Raw genomic sequence first — 16,103 nt, forward strand, 5'->3', positions numbered from 1 at the left:
TTATTAAGCGCAGTATTTTATTAGAAAATCGTAAAAATATAATTTCTAGTTATTTGCCGGGCGACGGGCGGCCCGCGGCAGACGGCCAGAGGCCTTTGTACGGGGAACTTGTGTCGCTCGCCATCGCACGCTGCTCTTGCTTACGCGCAAATTCTATTTACTTTTTTTAATCTAAGATAGGCATGAAAATGTAACAGACAGACAGACTTACTGTTGAATTTTGCAATTGTATTTACTTCAAATAAAAAAATAATTTAAATTATTAATTTTGAGCTGTGTACATGTTGAGCTGTGTAATTTTGAGCTGTTTACATTTGTAAAGCTGCTTAGTTTGTGGTCTAAGATCCGAACCTAGAGTCAATCTTCACCGAGCCGATAATAGAATAAAATATAAATTTATTATATCTATACAAATAAAATTGGAGCGTCTGTTTGTAATATTAAAATAACCGCTTTTTACTAAATTCATATGGATGTATACACGATACATACACAAAAATAGCATTTTGACAATTTTTGTCTGTCTGTTTGTTCCGCCTAATCTCTGAAACGGCTAGACCGATTCTGACGGGACTTTCACTGGCAGATAGCTGATATAGTAAGGAGTAACTTAGGCTATTTTTATTTTACAAATTTATTTATTTTATAACTACGAACTGAACAACAAGTAACAACTAGTAATTAATATAATTTTATAGCCTAAATGATCGACAAGACAAGAAGAAAATTAAATAATAATTATGGATGATCACAACTTGTACGCAAGCTCTTGGTCTAGGAAACGGATCAATCGCATGTCCTAGTAGTACAAGCTAGAGCCGGTAGATGGCAATGTTTAATAACCTTTACGTAACATTGATCAGGTGAAGTGCGGGTGGGTGGGGTGTGGCAAAGTCTAAATGCTCAAGGTCATCGAGAAGGGGGAGCCTCTTAAAGAAATTTCTTCTAGGTAACTATTTATGCTTTGGTTACATAGAAAAGTTATCCGATTTTGTCAAGCTTAAGCTCGCATAAGTTGGTCCGTCGATTTGGTCGTGTGTATCAGTCACATATATCAATTTATTTTTAAAATACTGCAACGTCGGAGTTTTCCGTTTTTTATCGATATATGTTTAAGTGATATCACTAGAAATCCAACACACGGTAAACTTCTCGAGATTCTTTTACGGTTAAAGTTTTCTGACGTATTTCGAAAATAAAAAACCACGAGTCAAAAGTAAGCTTTAATATAACCTTCATTCGACGGGGTCGCACGGGAGCGCAACTAGACACCGAGACGGCTCGAGTGCGGCTAGATGTGCGGCAGGCAGGCGGCGAGCGCGCGGCGCAGCGCCTGGCGCACGTCGGCGCGGCCCTCGCAGAACACGTGCGTGGCGTGGCGCTCCACGTGCACCAGCGTGTCGTGGCGCGGCAGGTGCACGATGGCGCCCTCCGCGCCCGCCTCCACGCGCGCCTCGGCCACGCCCTCGCGCGCCAGCGCGCGCACCAGCGCCTCCACGTCCAGCGCGCTCCAGTGCAGGCGCGGCGCGGGCGCGGCGGGCCCCGGCGGCGCCAGCAGCTCCAGGCGCGCGTCGCGCACGCGCAGCGCGCAGCTCAGCGCCGCGCAGCGCAGGCCGGCGCGCAGCTCGCGGGGCGCCGCGCGCGCCGCCAGCGCGCCGCACAGCGTGGCGCGCGCGGCGCGGCGCCGCACGGCCAGCGAGCGCGCCGCGCCGCGCCGCACCACCACCGTGGGCACGTCGGCGCTGATGTGCGGCCGCGCGCCGCCCGCCGCGTACTGCTCCGGCAGCGCCAGCTCGCGCGGCCGCAGCTCGCGCACCAGCTTGTTGGCCTGCGAGTAGTTGAGCGACGTGTCGATGGGGCAGTGGAACGCCTTCATGCTCAGCGGCTGGAACGGCGCGAGGGCCTCCGCGTACGGGAAGTCGGGCTCTGGGGAGGGGGAGGAGACGAATCGCGGTTACCGTTTCGTTCAATATTTTAGACTAGAAATTGTGCAAAGAGGATTCGTTACCCGTGAAGATGATCGCGTGCGCCGGGTTATTGGCCCACAGTTCGACGAGGTGAACCGCCGCGCCGAAACGTAAGCTCGGGTGTCCGCAGAAGACGACGCACGGCTGTGAAAGATCGCAAAGCGTCAGTCGGGATCGCTCGCGGGGAGCCGAGCTAGGTCGACGGGGAGGGACAGAGGGAGGGGACGGTACCTGGCGGAAGTCGGCGCTGAAGGCGTCGTCGTGCAGCGAGCGCGCGTGGCGCAGGCGGCCGGCGCGCACCAGCGCCGCGTGCGGGAAGGGCTCCTCGGGCAGGTACACGCGCGCCTGCTTGCCCACCGACACCCACTCGGCCAGGATGTTGCTGTAGGCGAGCGACGAGTCGGCCACGGGCGACACGACGTAGAGCGGCACGTGCGCCAGCCCCGCGCCCTCCAGGTGCGCCGACAGGCACTCCAGCAGGTCGTACAGCACGCCGCTCGGGTACACGGGGCACAGCACGGAGCCGCCGGCGCGCAGCGTGACGGTGGCGTGCACGCACAGGTCGCCCAGCATGTGGTCGGGGTTGTGCGCCGGCGTCTGCGTGAGCGCCGCCAGCACCAGCAGGTCGGCGCCGCGCAGCGCCGCCTGGTTGATGGGGCGCGGGTGCGTGGTGAGCGTGCTGGAGCCGCTCACGTAGGCCACCTTCTCGTGCGCCGAGCGCAGCACCCAGTTGGCCGAGCCGAGGCAGAAGCCGGAGCTGACGGCCGTGGCGTCCAGCGCGCCGTACACGTCGACGCGCTCGTCGTAGCCCACCACGCGCACGCGCGCCAGCGCCCGCGCCAGCGCCGCGGGCCCGAACAGGCGGCGCCAGGCGCGCGGGCGCGCGGCGGACGCCAGCGGCGCCGGCAGCAGGTGCACGAGCTCCTTCCAGCGCCGCGCCGCGCCGCCGCCGCCGGGCGCCGACACCCACTCCGACAGCTCCTCCAGGTAGAACCTGCGCCGCACTGCGCGTGACCGAGTGGTACCACCTGTCGCACTCCACTACTGGACTTAGGCCTCTGCAAGTTCGAGCCAAAAATGGCTCATGTGCAATTGCTCATAGTCACCACGCTGGGCAGGCGGGTCGGTGACCGCAGAGCTGACTTTGTCGCACCGAAGACGCCGCTGCCCGTCCTCGGCCTGTGTATTTCAAAGCCAGCAGTTGGATGGTTATCCCGCCATCGGTCGGCTTTATAAGTTCCAAGGTGGTAGTGGAACTGTATTATCCTGCTCGGGATCGATATTTGTAATTTAACAAATATTTTTTTGCGGTCTCGTTGTCTGTCCCGCTGGGTGTCCCCACTGCGCCTCGGGGAGCACGTTACATTGAGCTGTCGGTCCCAGTTGTTATCGTAAGCCCCTGATAGCGATTGTCACTAATAGTAGGGAACGTATCTGCTAACCAGCGGTGGAGCTGCGTGGTAGATTTTCCTACCTGGAGAAGGGGGCCTATGAACAGCAGTGGGATGTTCCAGACTTAATCGTCATTATTTCATAGATACACTGACAATAAACATATAATTTTACTTGACTATAGTACTGACCTTCCTATCTGCAGAGTGGGTTCCGTGGCATACACCTGGCCCTTGAAACCGGTCTCCTCGGTGATGAAGGGTAGCGCCATCATGCAGGTGTAGTTGGAGATGAGGATGACGTCCAGCTGTGAGAAGTCTATTACTTTGTCGAGTGGCGGACAGAACTCTGGTATGCTGTCCACAAACACTCGTCCACAGCACTCCTTTAATTCCTGCAACAGTCAAGCCCACTTGAATTCATCTAAAATTCTACATAATGTAATTGTAACACCTTTTCGTTGAAGCAGCTAAAATTAGCTTGTTTTCTATTATCGTTTGTTGTCTATCCACAGCAAACCCAGATATTGTATAATAAACTATCTGTGTTTTAACTCTTTTCATCTCGGTGGTCTATTTATCGACCATTTTTTTGGATTCGTATAAATTCAAAACAACTAAATGCCCACGCAGAAGTGTTTCCATAGTTTGAGTTGTTTAAAAAATCATTAAAATAAATATGTGTAGAAATTTCGTAATTTTTCCTACAACGAGCGAACTGGCTTTCGCAAAAAAAGTCTACGATCGGCTGGTATTGCTCACAGAACCAAAATGAATACTGTAAAAAGGTATGATCAGCAGAAGGGCCATTGCGGTATACAGATTTCATAATAATTGTGTTTTGAAATTTGTGTTTTGAATTGAACTGTGTAACGAAAAAAACCGACTTCAATTACATCGACAAGTAGACCAAGATAAGTATTGACGAAAAAAATGTACAAACGCACTAGTTGTCGCTACGATTTTCGAAGATTTCCCTCTATTTCACTGGGATGACATGATCAGATCCTGATTTCCTTATCATGATACCGCCCTTGGGATATCTCATTACCAACAAAAAAAAAATGTCAAAGTTATCCGCAACATAAATATATATGGTCGAATTAAGAAACCTCCAATATATATAATAGTTTATGAAATAGTTTTGAAAGAGTTCTGATGTACTTATTGCATTCAGTAGCTCATAATGGACAGCTGGCCTTATTATGAGTGAACAGATGTTTCTTTTATCGAGTGCTTTGCAACCAATCTGGAGCACTTTCCTTGAGGCTAGTCATAATAAAAAAAAGGCAATACTCTTCAAGGAAGTACTACTGGAAAGTAATCTCCATCAACCCAAAAGGACTATATAAACACTGTGCTGTGGTGAAATGCAGCACCGAATAAGCTTCATCACAAATAAAAATGATGTAATTGCTTTATAATACTTGTAATATACTTAATTGGTTTTCATAAAAATTAACAATATTATTAATTTATTTTATTTGTTTATTTTGGGGAGGAACAACAGCTGAAAAATACAATGTACAAGATAAAATCAGCGCTAGTCACAAAATAAGGAAGTATAAATTATTGTATGTAGTTATTGCCTACTTTTATATCTTATAATAAATGAACCTAATCTATTTGTAAATACCCATCGCTGTGGTGGAAAAAATATCAATCACCAGTCCCCGAAAGCCTGCAGGTGGATTTTATATGTATATTTTTTTCTTATATATCACCTCTTTGACGTACTTGTGAACAAATTTCACCAAAATCATATCGCAAATAGAAGTGGACCTCTAAGAGTCACGAACCAGATGTGGAATGTTCAACCAAATTTTGAAATACTCTACAAAGATCTCAATCTCAACAAATTATCTTAGGACACTACATTGATTTTCAAAAGAGTAGAAATATTAAATAATTTATATGATACTTATTGAAAAAATAACTAATATAAACAATTTGGTTCAAACGTAATTACGATTAAAATATTGAAAAGTGCTTACCCCTTCAAGTAATGGATCATTGACGTGTGGTGGAGTGTAGTTTGGTAAGGACGCTAGCCGGGTGCTCGGCACCGGTGGGAGAGGAAGGAAGTTCAGCACCGAGTGAGCCGATAGCCCGCAGTCCAGCATTATAAGTAATTCTTTGAATGACAGCACAAAGCATGGTTTTGCTGCATCGCTGCTTAGACAGTACTGAAAATAGTATGTTATATCTTAACCCAAATTTGGTTGAAAATTCTCTATTTTAAAGTAATTTAGTATTAATATGGTTTATAAAAATATGTAAAGTATTTATTTCTATAAAAATGTATATGATATTAAATTAGAACGAAGTTGGAATGACCACAAAAATCGTTCAAAGTAAAAAGAATTATTAGAATAGAAATACACTTAAATTATTAATGGCTTAACTTACCAGTTTCATTTTGCTATGATGAATTAACTAAGTAAGGTAAAAAGTTGGTTGAAAAAAACTGAAGTTGTTCTTAAACTGCAGAATGTTTATACTATTGCAGATATCTTTGTAGTTGATGAATCGACATAACCAAACAACTTTATGAAACAACTGCAGAGCTAACCTAGTAATTAATTAGGAACGCACTAAACGTGTTCAAAAAGTAAAACATCTTCATCCCACCAAACATTATTAATTAACAATAGTTTTTATTTTAATATCGCCTCGATGTTTTGGAAGTATACTTTTGACAATATACAAAATGTTGACAAGTCAACAACAAACAGATAATTCATTTATGGAAGTTTTGACCGCAGACTAGTGAAGTGCGGTATGAGTCTTGTAAAGATCTGTCAACTCTTAGCTCTACTACATTATAATTATATCGCTTAAAAATTGATAACGTTAAATAGAAAACTGTGTTTTGTTTTAGGTAGAGCAACAGTTCCTCTCGGTAAAAAAAAAAACTTTTTTCTGTTTATTTAACTTGTACTTCCACAAATCTTGATAAATAGCAAAGACAGTCTTGTCAATGTCTTAACTGAGCAACAGATACTCACCAAACATTGAAGCATCTACTCTGATACTGGCACTTCCGCAAGGGTGCTAAAGCCAAAGAAGAAGAAGAAGAAGAAATAGAAAACTAGTTTTTCTTAATAGGTGCTCTTAGGTATTTTATCATTATGAATAAATAAATGTATATTTTAAATTATGAATAAAAATAAATAAATTTGAATACACATTTGTCTATTCTGCACTTTTTAAATATACGCTCTTTCTTTAAAATAATATCTTAATCAATCAATCAAAAATATACGCATCTAAGTTAGCTTCATGAATCCTCAGCGTAAAAAATTTTTTTTCTATTAATTAGTTCGATTAGTTCGAAATCCCATGGTTATGAAGATATCCATGGTTAAAATTTTAAGATTAGAGGAAGAATTTAAAGCTGTTATAATACTTTTGAGCTCCACGTCTGACTTCACCTTAGCTCCAGCGCAGCAGGGAGTGCCACCCATGCGTCGTTTCGCAACTTTAATAAGTTATTTTCGAACAGGAGTACGTAAAAACGATCTCGACTGCAAGATCAACAAACGATACAACTCGCGTTAACGATACAACTTGCGTTAACGATACAACTTGCGATACAACTTAACCATGCTTAGTTCCTTAGCTTTCACGTGTTAATTCACATTTCGCACATGTTTTAACATTTCACACGTTGATTTAACGTTTTCACACGGTTTTTTAATTGTCATTGTTTTTGTTTAAATAACTGTAAAGGCAAAGTTTTCTTACTAAGCATTTCCGGGTTTGTGAAAGAGATATAAATTTCCCTTAGTTATTTCCCTAGTATATAATTATATAGCATATATTTATTATTAATCATAAATAATTAAAATAATTAAAACTTACCGCAACACAAAGAGAGTAATCTGTATTATTGTTGAAAGTCTTTGAAACCATAGTACCAACGTGTTATGATTCACTTTGATGATTGTTTTTGAAAGGATAGAAATGATCTTATATCAAACACATAAATCATAAGTTTGGAATGTTTCTTAAGCGAGATATGAAATTAGAGTAAAAATAGTCACAACTTTACTAGGTCTTCTCATTATTATCTTAATGGAAAGACTTGATTGTTTGTTTGTTTGTATTGAATAGGCTTCGAAACTACTAAACCGATTTGAAAAAAAAAATCACTATTGCGAAGCTACACTATTGGCGCGTGACATGGTTAGGTTATATTATATTTAAAAAAAAATAAGGAAAAAATTATTTTGAAATTTTCGGTAAATACCCGCCCGAAGCCGGGGCGGGATGCTAGTATTTTAATAAATTTAAACCAAATTCTAACAAAATTAAGCTCCGATCCTTCTCCTACACGGAGAAAGAGGCCTTTCCCAGCAGTGGGATGTTACAGGCTGAATCAATCAATCATATTAGCAACCTATCCACCTAAACCTTTTGCACGAATCACTTTTCCTATGAGCAATGGAAAGTTTTCGAGTTGATTGCAAACAAAACGACATACAGATGCGGCACACGCACACACACACACACACACACACACACACACACACATACACCGGCAATTGCGGGTTCGATTTCCACTCGGGATTGATATTTGTATATGTACAAATATTTCTTTCTGATTTGGTTGTCTGTCCTTATCTCTTCACCGTGTCTCGGAGAGCACGTTACACAGTAGGTCCCGGCTGTTATCATAAGCAACTGAGTGCCTAGTGCGATTTTTTTTAATCCGTCTCGCAATAACGGGCGTAAATTTTAACTTCATTTTGTATGGGAAATTCGGGATTTCAATCTAGTTCTCGCGTTTGCCGCTAGATGACTCTGTATCGATTGTATCGTATACTATTCTTTATCGTCTAGGCTGCACTGTTTAAATTCCCATACAAATTAATTTTCACGTATAAACGCGTTTCTGTCATGTTTCTGTGAATAAAACTCGCACTAGGCACTCTGATAGCGATCGTTACTAATAATAAAGAATATATTTGCAGTCCCACAATGGAACAGTGCAGCGTGGTGGATTAAGCTCGACCCTACTTCTAGGTGGAGGAAGAAGCTTATGACCAGCTGTGGGATGTTTATCATTTAAAAAATTTCTATTTTGTTACGTACCTATACGTATAAAAAAAGAATAAAATTTACAGAACCTGGAATAAATTAGGATTCATAAATTTTATCTAATCTTGCTACTCTTAGATAAACTAATTTAATGAAGACTTCATTATCTTCAACCTTACCTGTTATTTGTGTATTGATAATTTATATCGTAAGCACTTCATTTTATTATTATAGGTATTATAACAATAAAATGAAGCTAAGTTGATATTATTGCTGTGTGGTTACGGCAATGAGGAATATAGCCACCCGCTCTCTTCCCGTGGGTGTCGTAAGAGGCAACTAAGGGATAACACAGTTCCACAGCTACCAGCTACCACCTTGGAACTTAAAAAGCCGACCGATGGCAGGATAACTATCCAACTGTTGGCTTTGAAATGAGGCGTCTTCGGTACGACAAAGCCAGCCCAGCGGTCATCAATCCGCCTGCCCAGCGTGGTGACTATGGGCAACACACATGAGTTCACGGCAGTTTTGGCGCGAACTTGTTCAGGCCTATGTCTAGCAAAGGACTGCGATTGGCTGAAGTGATGATGATGAGATGTATTATAACTCAGAAGCCTATTGAAACATCTTGATTTAGACGCCGCGTTGGTGCAACGGTCACAGCCATGGATTGTACCTGTTGCGCTGGCGGTTGCGGGTTCGATCCCCGCACATGACAAACATTTGTATTGGTCATACAGGTGTTTGCCGTGGTCTGGGTGTTTGTGCAGTCCTTGTGGGTCTCCCCATCGTGCCTCGGAGAGCAAGTAAGCCGTCGGTCTCGGTTGTTATCATGTAGGTACACCCGATAGTGATCGTTACTCATAGTAGGGAATATATCCGCCAACCCGTAATGGAGCAGCGTGGTGGATTAAGCTCTGATCCTTCTCCTACATGGGAAAAGAGGCCTATGCCCAGCAGTAGGATGTTACAGGCTAAAGCATAGCGCGAAGATTGGAGTAGGTATATTAAAAGAATTTCTATATGAAAGAAAGAGGTCGGCGGGCTTAGTGTCTCCTTCGTACAGAACAGGATTATGTTTAGTGGTGGGACGTACAATCTGTTACAGTAAGTACCTACTCAGGTCAGGTATCTCGGCAGTTCGTTTACTCGCTAATTTCATAAAAAATTAATTTCTGCAAATCGTTTCGAAGGCCAAGAGTTGTTTTTATCAAGAGATCGTCGAAAATTATTTTTATCTGCAAGTAATTGACCAACAGCTTTGATTAAAACATTGTTATCGCAGATTTACATACATTTCTAGATTATAATATTTTTATTTATAAATATGTGGCATTATTATTACGCAACGTTTCAATGTAATATGAACAATGAACATCTGTATAAATAAAAGGGTAATGTGCCAGTAGGCCTTTCTTTTCCAATAAGTGAGGGTTCGGTGACTTTACTATTTCCTCATTAAATATTTGTCAGACATAAAGAAATTCCATAACTTGCCTTAAATTCTTATGTTTTTGCAAATTAGATAACAGAAGTCTGTCGAGTTAGTATTTTAATACAAGAGTCGTGTTCGATAAATACACTTGATTGCTAGATAACATGCGACGTAATTTGGAGTAGCGCCGTTTTAGGCTTCTTCATATTTAATTATACTGTGACGTGTAATAAATAACACGAATGACGGGTGTTCTTGTGCAACTCTTGTTATTATCTTTATAATTATTGCAAGACTCGATCGAATTGTGGCCCGAGCTTGTTGATGTCCTTCAGCTGATAATTGGTCTCGACGATGATAATACACGAACCTAAATGTTTTATAATGACTTGCCTTCTACGAAGTACCCAATGTGTAAAGCATAAATGGCTACTAATTTGACTATACGTACTTACTCGTCATCTTTAACAAGTGATTAGTTTTCGTCGATACTGAAAGTTTTTTCCGAATTCAGATTTTTGAGAGCGATTTTTCGATAAAAATAAAACTAAGTAACTTAACTAATGCCTACATATTATTTATGTGTTGTTAACTAAATTAGGCCGCGTCAATGATGCGCTACAGCGAGCTGCAACTGGTGATTGCGTGACGTTAGCAGCAATACAGGATTGGGTGTTTCACAGTCTTCCTACCACGCGGTGAAAGTGACCCATTAATTATTATGATCGTTCTACTATATTTTGTAAAACGAACTTCTGTCAACACATTCGGTAATATGGTAAGATTTATGTGAAATGTTAGACCTCAATTCACCAAAGGTTAAATGATTTATTATAATGAAACAAGTTTTTCGGATTTTATCGCGGCTTATTAAGTTTTTTACACGCCCGACTTTTCGGATACTTACAGCAAACATGGTCACGGGAGAACTTCCTGTGCTAAAATAATATAAAATCCAAAAAAGTTGTTTAATTACAATGAGTGAAATTTGCGTACAAACTTAATAATTTATTTTTGTTTAACTCATCTTACAATAGTGAAGAAATAGAAAATTATTACAAAGTTTTGAGCGGTTTCAAACGAATGTCACTAAAGTTGAAAAAGAAAAAGAACAATACCTTATTTTTCATTTCTTTATTTACCCTTTTCTTGATTTTGTACAAAAATTCTATATGAAAACAATATCTGAATTACATATTATATAAACTAAATTGGTTTTAATTATAAAATCCAATCATGGCATTCATACATATCGTTCTTTTCATCATATAAAAGTCACTCACTTCAAAAGAGTTTCACATCTCGTCTCTGGCGAGAGCGAGATCCGAGGCGAAGGCCCGCTAACCGAAAACATACGAGTACAACACAGTCAGCAGCAGTCCCAGCACCACGGGGAATTTCCAGGAACTGAGGAAGCTATCATTCGTTGCCTCAGTATTGTCGCTAGAGGAGCTCCAGAGCGACTTCTGCTTTTTGCTCTCTGTCTTGTCTTCGTCGACCAGCTCCCCGATGCAGTACTTCTTCATCATCTCCTTGGCGTCAATGCTGTGACCGACATCGTCGAAGTCCTCACTGGCGTCCTTGCCGATGACGTTGAGCAGCACCTCGTGCCCGCCGGGGTGGTCGTCGAGGAACTTAGTCACGTCGTAGACCAGGTTGTCGATGATGAACACCGCATCCTTCTTGGTGTTCCGCTCGGAGATCTCCTTGCGCGAGAATCGTTTTTGTTCTGGTTTCTGTTCCGTCATCGTGTCGCGTGTGGTCGGCTGGCGAGCTTCGTACTCGGCGAGCTACTGCGGCCGCTGGCAGGACCGTCTCTACTAGACACCTGCCGACACTATCGCGTTATCTCTGTGTAAATGTTCGCGAAGCATTCGTCACCGCAACTCAGCGCAGAGCGCTTGCGTTGCAGAAAATAACAAGTTCGTCGATGTCTTAAATATATAAAAAATATTGAAAATAGGGTGCTTATAATAATAACATTAACAACAAGAAACTGTGTATGTATGTATGTTTTTTAAAAGGTCGTATGTTAATTCATATTATACTAACCGTAATTTTCATCATAAATTGCGTTTAAATCGCTCCAGAGAAGTAAATTGCATTAACGCATGGGTTTATAGAATTTATTTTTGTAAATAATTATAATTATTTATTTACTTAGGATTACCAGTAATTCTTATACAATAATATAATGATAATGCTTTATTTATTAAAATATTGACTTACAATATTGAGTTCCCTAGTTCTTGTGAGAGGTAAAAGCCTGTGCCACAGTGAACCAGCGTGCTCTTCGATTATTTATCCCTTAATTATACAAAAGAGAGCTTAAGCATTATCTAATATATAAAATTCTCGTGTCGCGGTGTTTGTAGTTAAACTCCTCCGAAACGGCTTGACCGATTCTCATGATATTTTGTGTGCATATTGGGTAGGTCTGAGAATCAACAAAATCTATTTTTCATCCCTCTAAATGTTAAGGGTAGTCCACCCCTAACTTTTATTTTTTATTTTTAGATAAATTATTTATTTGTTATTTTATTATGATTTGGGGTTGAAAAATACACACAACCTTAAATTTTCACCCTTCTACCAACAACCCCTATTTTTAAATAGCGTTTAGCGGCAAGATAACGTTTGCCGAGTCAGCTAGTAAATACATACAATAAAATAAGCTTAATATTATTAAATACAATACAGCTAAATGTTACAATTTCTTAAAGTGACGAGTACTTTTAACCGACTGCCAAAAAAGGGGGAGGTTCTCAATTTTATTGTATAAATTGTAGCCCGTTGGCCCAGTTTGTAGTGGTTTCTGTTCCGCGGGTTGCGGGTTCGATTCCCGCCTGAGTCTGGGCGTAATATTTGTATTTAAATATGTAATATTTTTATTTATATTTATCAAAAAATACATAGTTATCACAGTCAGCTGTCACCTGTAACAAGCATTACGTTGTTTACCAAAGGAACAGACGACCGTGTAGTAGTGTGCGTGTAGAATGTTATATGATTTATTTTTTAATGATTGTTACCTCAACTTTTGACTGGGTGAACCGATTTCGATGATTTTTTTTTAAATCGAAAGGTGTTGCGTGTCATGTGGTCCAATTTTATTTTAATTTAAATCTAACAAAATTTTTCGAGTTATATTCAATAATGCATATTGGGTTGACAATTCTTTCGTCGATCTACGTTGTATTATACGGTACTTATATATTTTCACTGGGTGTACCGATTTTAATAACTCTTGTTTTAATCGGAAGCTGATGCTTGTCACGTGGTTTCGTTTAAATTTGATCGAGATTTGCCGACTACTTTTTGAGTAATCTTTGATAACGCGTATACACATGATTAATTTTTCATCTACTTGTACGTTGTACTTATTTTTCATCTATTTGTCGATGTAATTAAGTCGGGTTTTTTCGTTTGCGAGCAAACACAATTATTATTCAAAGAACATTTTTTTTTGTCACACATGTCATTTTTTTTTTGCTTTTTTCAAATTTTTGATTTTGTTTCATAAGTATAAAAAGTGTTAAATAAAATAAAAACTGCTTTTTTTCAGAGCGATGCATAATTTAATTTACCAGTTCCAACTCTAAATAATCACTAATATAGTCGAGTTCTCTTATATAATATGTATAAATACGCATCACACGATACGCGGTATCGTGGTATATCCGTCTTTATGAGTTTCTCACCGTTCTTCGAAGAGCATGTAACTAGTCGATCCCGTTTTTAGTTATAAAATCTTATTTGCTATCTTGCAGCGGTCCTGTCTATTAAGTATTACTCCATTCCTATACAGACGAAGAAGTCGTTTTCATTCAAGTATAAAACGAATCGAATATCTTTGAACACTACACGCTTACGACGGGTGTGTTGCGAGTACGCAGTACTTGTGTTGCAAATATTGGCGTCCGTAGTTTTCGCAACAGGTGGAGTATGCAGTGCGAGCCCACACGTGGCGAGAGGCGACCTTGCCCGTCCGCCGCGCGTGCCGTACCGCGGACTACCGCCGTACCGTCGTACCACCTGCCGCCGTGGAGCTCTGGATCACGCACAAACACACAAACACACACATATACAAAAACTTGTTTCGAGTACATTGATGGTAATTTTTAATAGTTCTGCGCTGGAAGGTTGATGTTACTTTATAAAGTTATGTACGTATATACTCGTATAATCGTCGTTCAGTTCAACTTTATCACTTTAGTAAATGCTGTTTTTATTAATTTATGGTAATGAAAACATTTCGCAACCGTGCCACTCACATTTAAAAAAGGAAATTGCGTTAGATATAAAATAAATAAATATTTTTAAATTTAATAAATTAATTTTATTTCAAAAATCGTGAATGTATTAGGTTAACCTACTTTTCCTTTTAAATGAATATTTTCTTCGGTTTTTTTTACAATTGCAACTTTTCAAAAAAACAAACTATTCACAACCTACACTTTTAGGAAGTTCAGTAAGTTCCTACAGTTTCAGTAAAAAGTAAAAACACACGGTACTATTCGTCCTAGGATTAGTCTTTGCATCAAACTTTAGGCGACTAAGTACCTACTTTAAGTAAAATTTTCAAGTTTTTAAGCATCGTGTAACATGTGATTGATTACATGAGATCTCACATACCTATATGTAATAAATAAACAAGTTAACAAGATCGAGAGCGACGCAACATCCTTAAAATTAAGTTGTTTTATTTCATATATTAATATTTTGTTGTATGTACGCATAGAAAAATAATGATGAAACATACAGAGCAATAACCCCTGTTCCATAACATTAACCCATCAGAACGTGTAATAATTGCGAAATATATCGTTATTATTTGACACGATTTCGCTTTTTTCTAAACCGAAAGGTGACTTGCTAAGCCTGCGCGAACGTCAAATCACGATGACTCGGAACATTGTAATGTGTTTTTAAACTCTGATCAACAATCTTGTTTTGTTATTGATATCAATGTATGGAAAACTTTACACTGCACCGACACCTTGCCCAGATAACCCCTGTGTTTTTAGGAGACAGTAATTTTATAATAAGTAAACGTAAGCGAGGATGGCGATGACCGCGAAGGCGGTCGGCGGGAACCACACTTCTAGGAAACCTCGAAGTGTCAGTTCGTTTTCCCCGCTGCTAGCACTCGCGTCCTGGCAGATCACCTCCCTCTGCTCTTCCTTCACCACCTCACCGATCTTGAACTCGCCGCGCCAGAGTTTGGCGTCGTCGCTGTGGCCGACGTCGCGGAAGCAGCGCGAGGCATCCTTGCCCGCGTTCTCGAGCAGCACCTCGGCGCCGCCGGGGTGGTCCTCCAGGAACTTGGTCACGTCGTAAACGACGTTGTCAATGATGATGGCCGCATTGTCTTTGCGGTTGCGCTCCTCGATCTCCTTGCGCGTGAAGAGTTGTGTCATGGTCGGCGACTGTTCGTGAGCTGGTGACGAGCGTGCGGGTCGCTCCGCTGGCCGTGACTGGCCGCCGCTCACCGCGGACACCGCTGCGACCTCCTCCCTCGACCACTTCGGGTCAGTTCCAAGACCACGTACGTAAGCGACGGTACGGGAAGTTGTGACCTCAGTAATTTATACGAATATATCGTGTCTTCGATTTAAAAAATTTGCTCAATTAAATTGTATTTTGATGAGTGTTGACGTAATCACTTTAATTTACATTTTCTTTTTTGCTTACAAAACTATATGATTATGTAGGTTAAGTCAGTTTTTAAGATTCCGTGATTAGACAGGCGAGTTATTACATATAATTTTTCCATTGTCCGCCGTACGGCGCACGCTGAACAGTCCGTAAAAAACATTTGCATATAATTTTGAAAGTATATTCTTAAATAAGAGGTCTAACAGTTACCGGAGTAGAACTAATAGATGCTATTTTTCTCTCTTTAAATAAAACAATATTTTATCTAGAACGATTATTTTGCATACTTATGGAGTCGGTTCAGGGATGAAATGCAAGCTTGGTTGTATTTGTGTCGGCGTGAGGAGCTCCGCCAGATAATGGCGGAGAACTTAGTCCATTAATTATAAGTTAGCGTCGAACAGTGAGCGACGCGCCCGTGATGACTACAATAAACAAATTAAACTGGTTTCTTAATTCCTTACTATAAAAAGTAAATTTTTTGCTCATAGCAATCTAGTCGACCTACTGCGCGTCAGACTATTTTCTGAACACCGTCTCACAACAGTTTCAAATAGAAATCGCCAATCGTAATTATATGAATTACATACTGTATATAAGTAACTG

General features: G+C 41.0%; 3 protein-coding genes across 3 annotated transcripts; all 3 read right to left on the reverse strand.

Moving 5' to 3' along the window:
* Window positions 1-1,210: 1,210 nt before the first annotated feature.
* On the reverse strand, window positions 1,211-5,776 carry LOC123663436 (integrator complex subunit 9). Its single transcript, XM_045598150.1, has 6 exons — window positions 5,768-5,776; window positions 5,353-5,544; window positions 3,551-3,753; window positions 2,199-2,961; window positions 2,009-2,111; window positions 1,211-1,926 (listed from the first exon to the last, which is right to left on the reverse strand). Exons 1-6 carry the CDS (start codon window positions 5,774-5,776, stop codon window positions 1,292-1,294), a joined length of 1,905 nt encoding a protein of 634 aa, XP_045454106.1. The 3' UTR covers window positions 1,211-1,291.
* Window positions 5,777-10,992: 5,216 nt separating this feature from the next.
* LOC123663541 (cytochrome b5-like) lies at window positions 10,993-11,697 on the reverse strand. The gene has a single exon (XM_045598248.1). It carries the CDS (start codon window positions 11,585-11,587, stop codon window positions 11,180-11,182), a length of 408 nt encoding a protein of 135 aa, XP_045454204.1. The 5' UTR covers window positions 11,588-11,697; the 3' UTR covers window positions 10,993-11,179.
* A 1,697-nt stretch (window positions 11,698-13,394) lies between these two features.
* On the reverse strand, window positions 13,395-15,313 carry LOC123663635 (cytochrome b5-like). The gene has a single exon (XM_045598327.1). The coding sequence runs from the start codon at window positions 15,257-15,259 to the stop codon at window positions 14,879-14,881; it is 381 nt and encodes a 126-aa protein (XP_045454283.1). The 5' UTR covers window positions 15,260-15,313; the 3' UTR covers window positions 13,395-14,878.
* Window positions 15,314-16,103: the final 790 nt, after the last annotated feature.

This window comes from Melitaea cinxia, chromosome 1 (genome assembly GCF_905220565.1).
Source record: "Melitaea cinxia chromosome 1, ilMelCinx1.1, whole genome shotgun sequence".
Lineage (NCBI taxonomy): Eukaryota > Metazoa > Arthropoda > Insecta > Lepidoptera > Nymphalidae > Melitaea > Melitaea cinxia.

Coding starts and splice junctions, on each gene's coding strand:
- LOC123663436 (XM_045598150.1), bottom strand. Junction 3,754..5,352: donor ATGATCCATTACTTGAAGGG/GTAAGCACTTTT, acceptor TGACTGTTGCAG/GAATTAAAGGAGTGCTGTGG. Junction 2,962..3,550: donor CCCACTCTGCAGATAGGAAG/GTCAGTACTATA, acceptor AGTGCGGCGCAG/GTTCTACCTGGAGGAGCTGT.
- LOC123663635 (XM_045598327.1), bottom strand. CDS start 15,259: ATGACACAACTCTTCACGCGCAAGGAGATCGAGGAGCGCAACCGCAAA.
- LOC123663541 (XM_045598248.1), bottom strand. CDS start 11,587: ATGACGGAACAGAAACCAGAACAAAAACGATTCTCGCGCAAGGAGATC.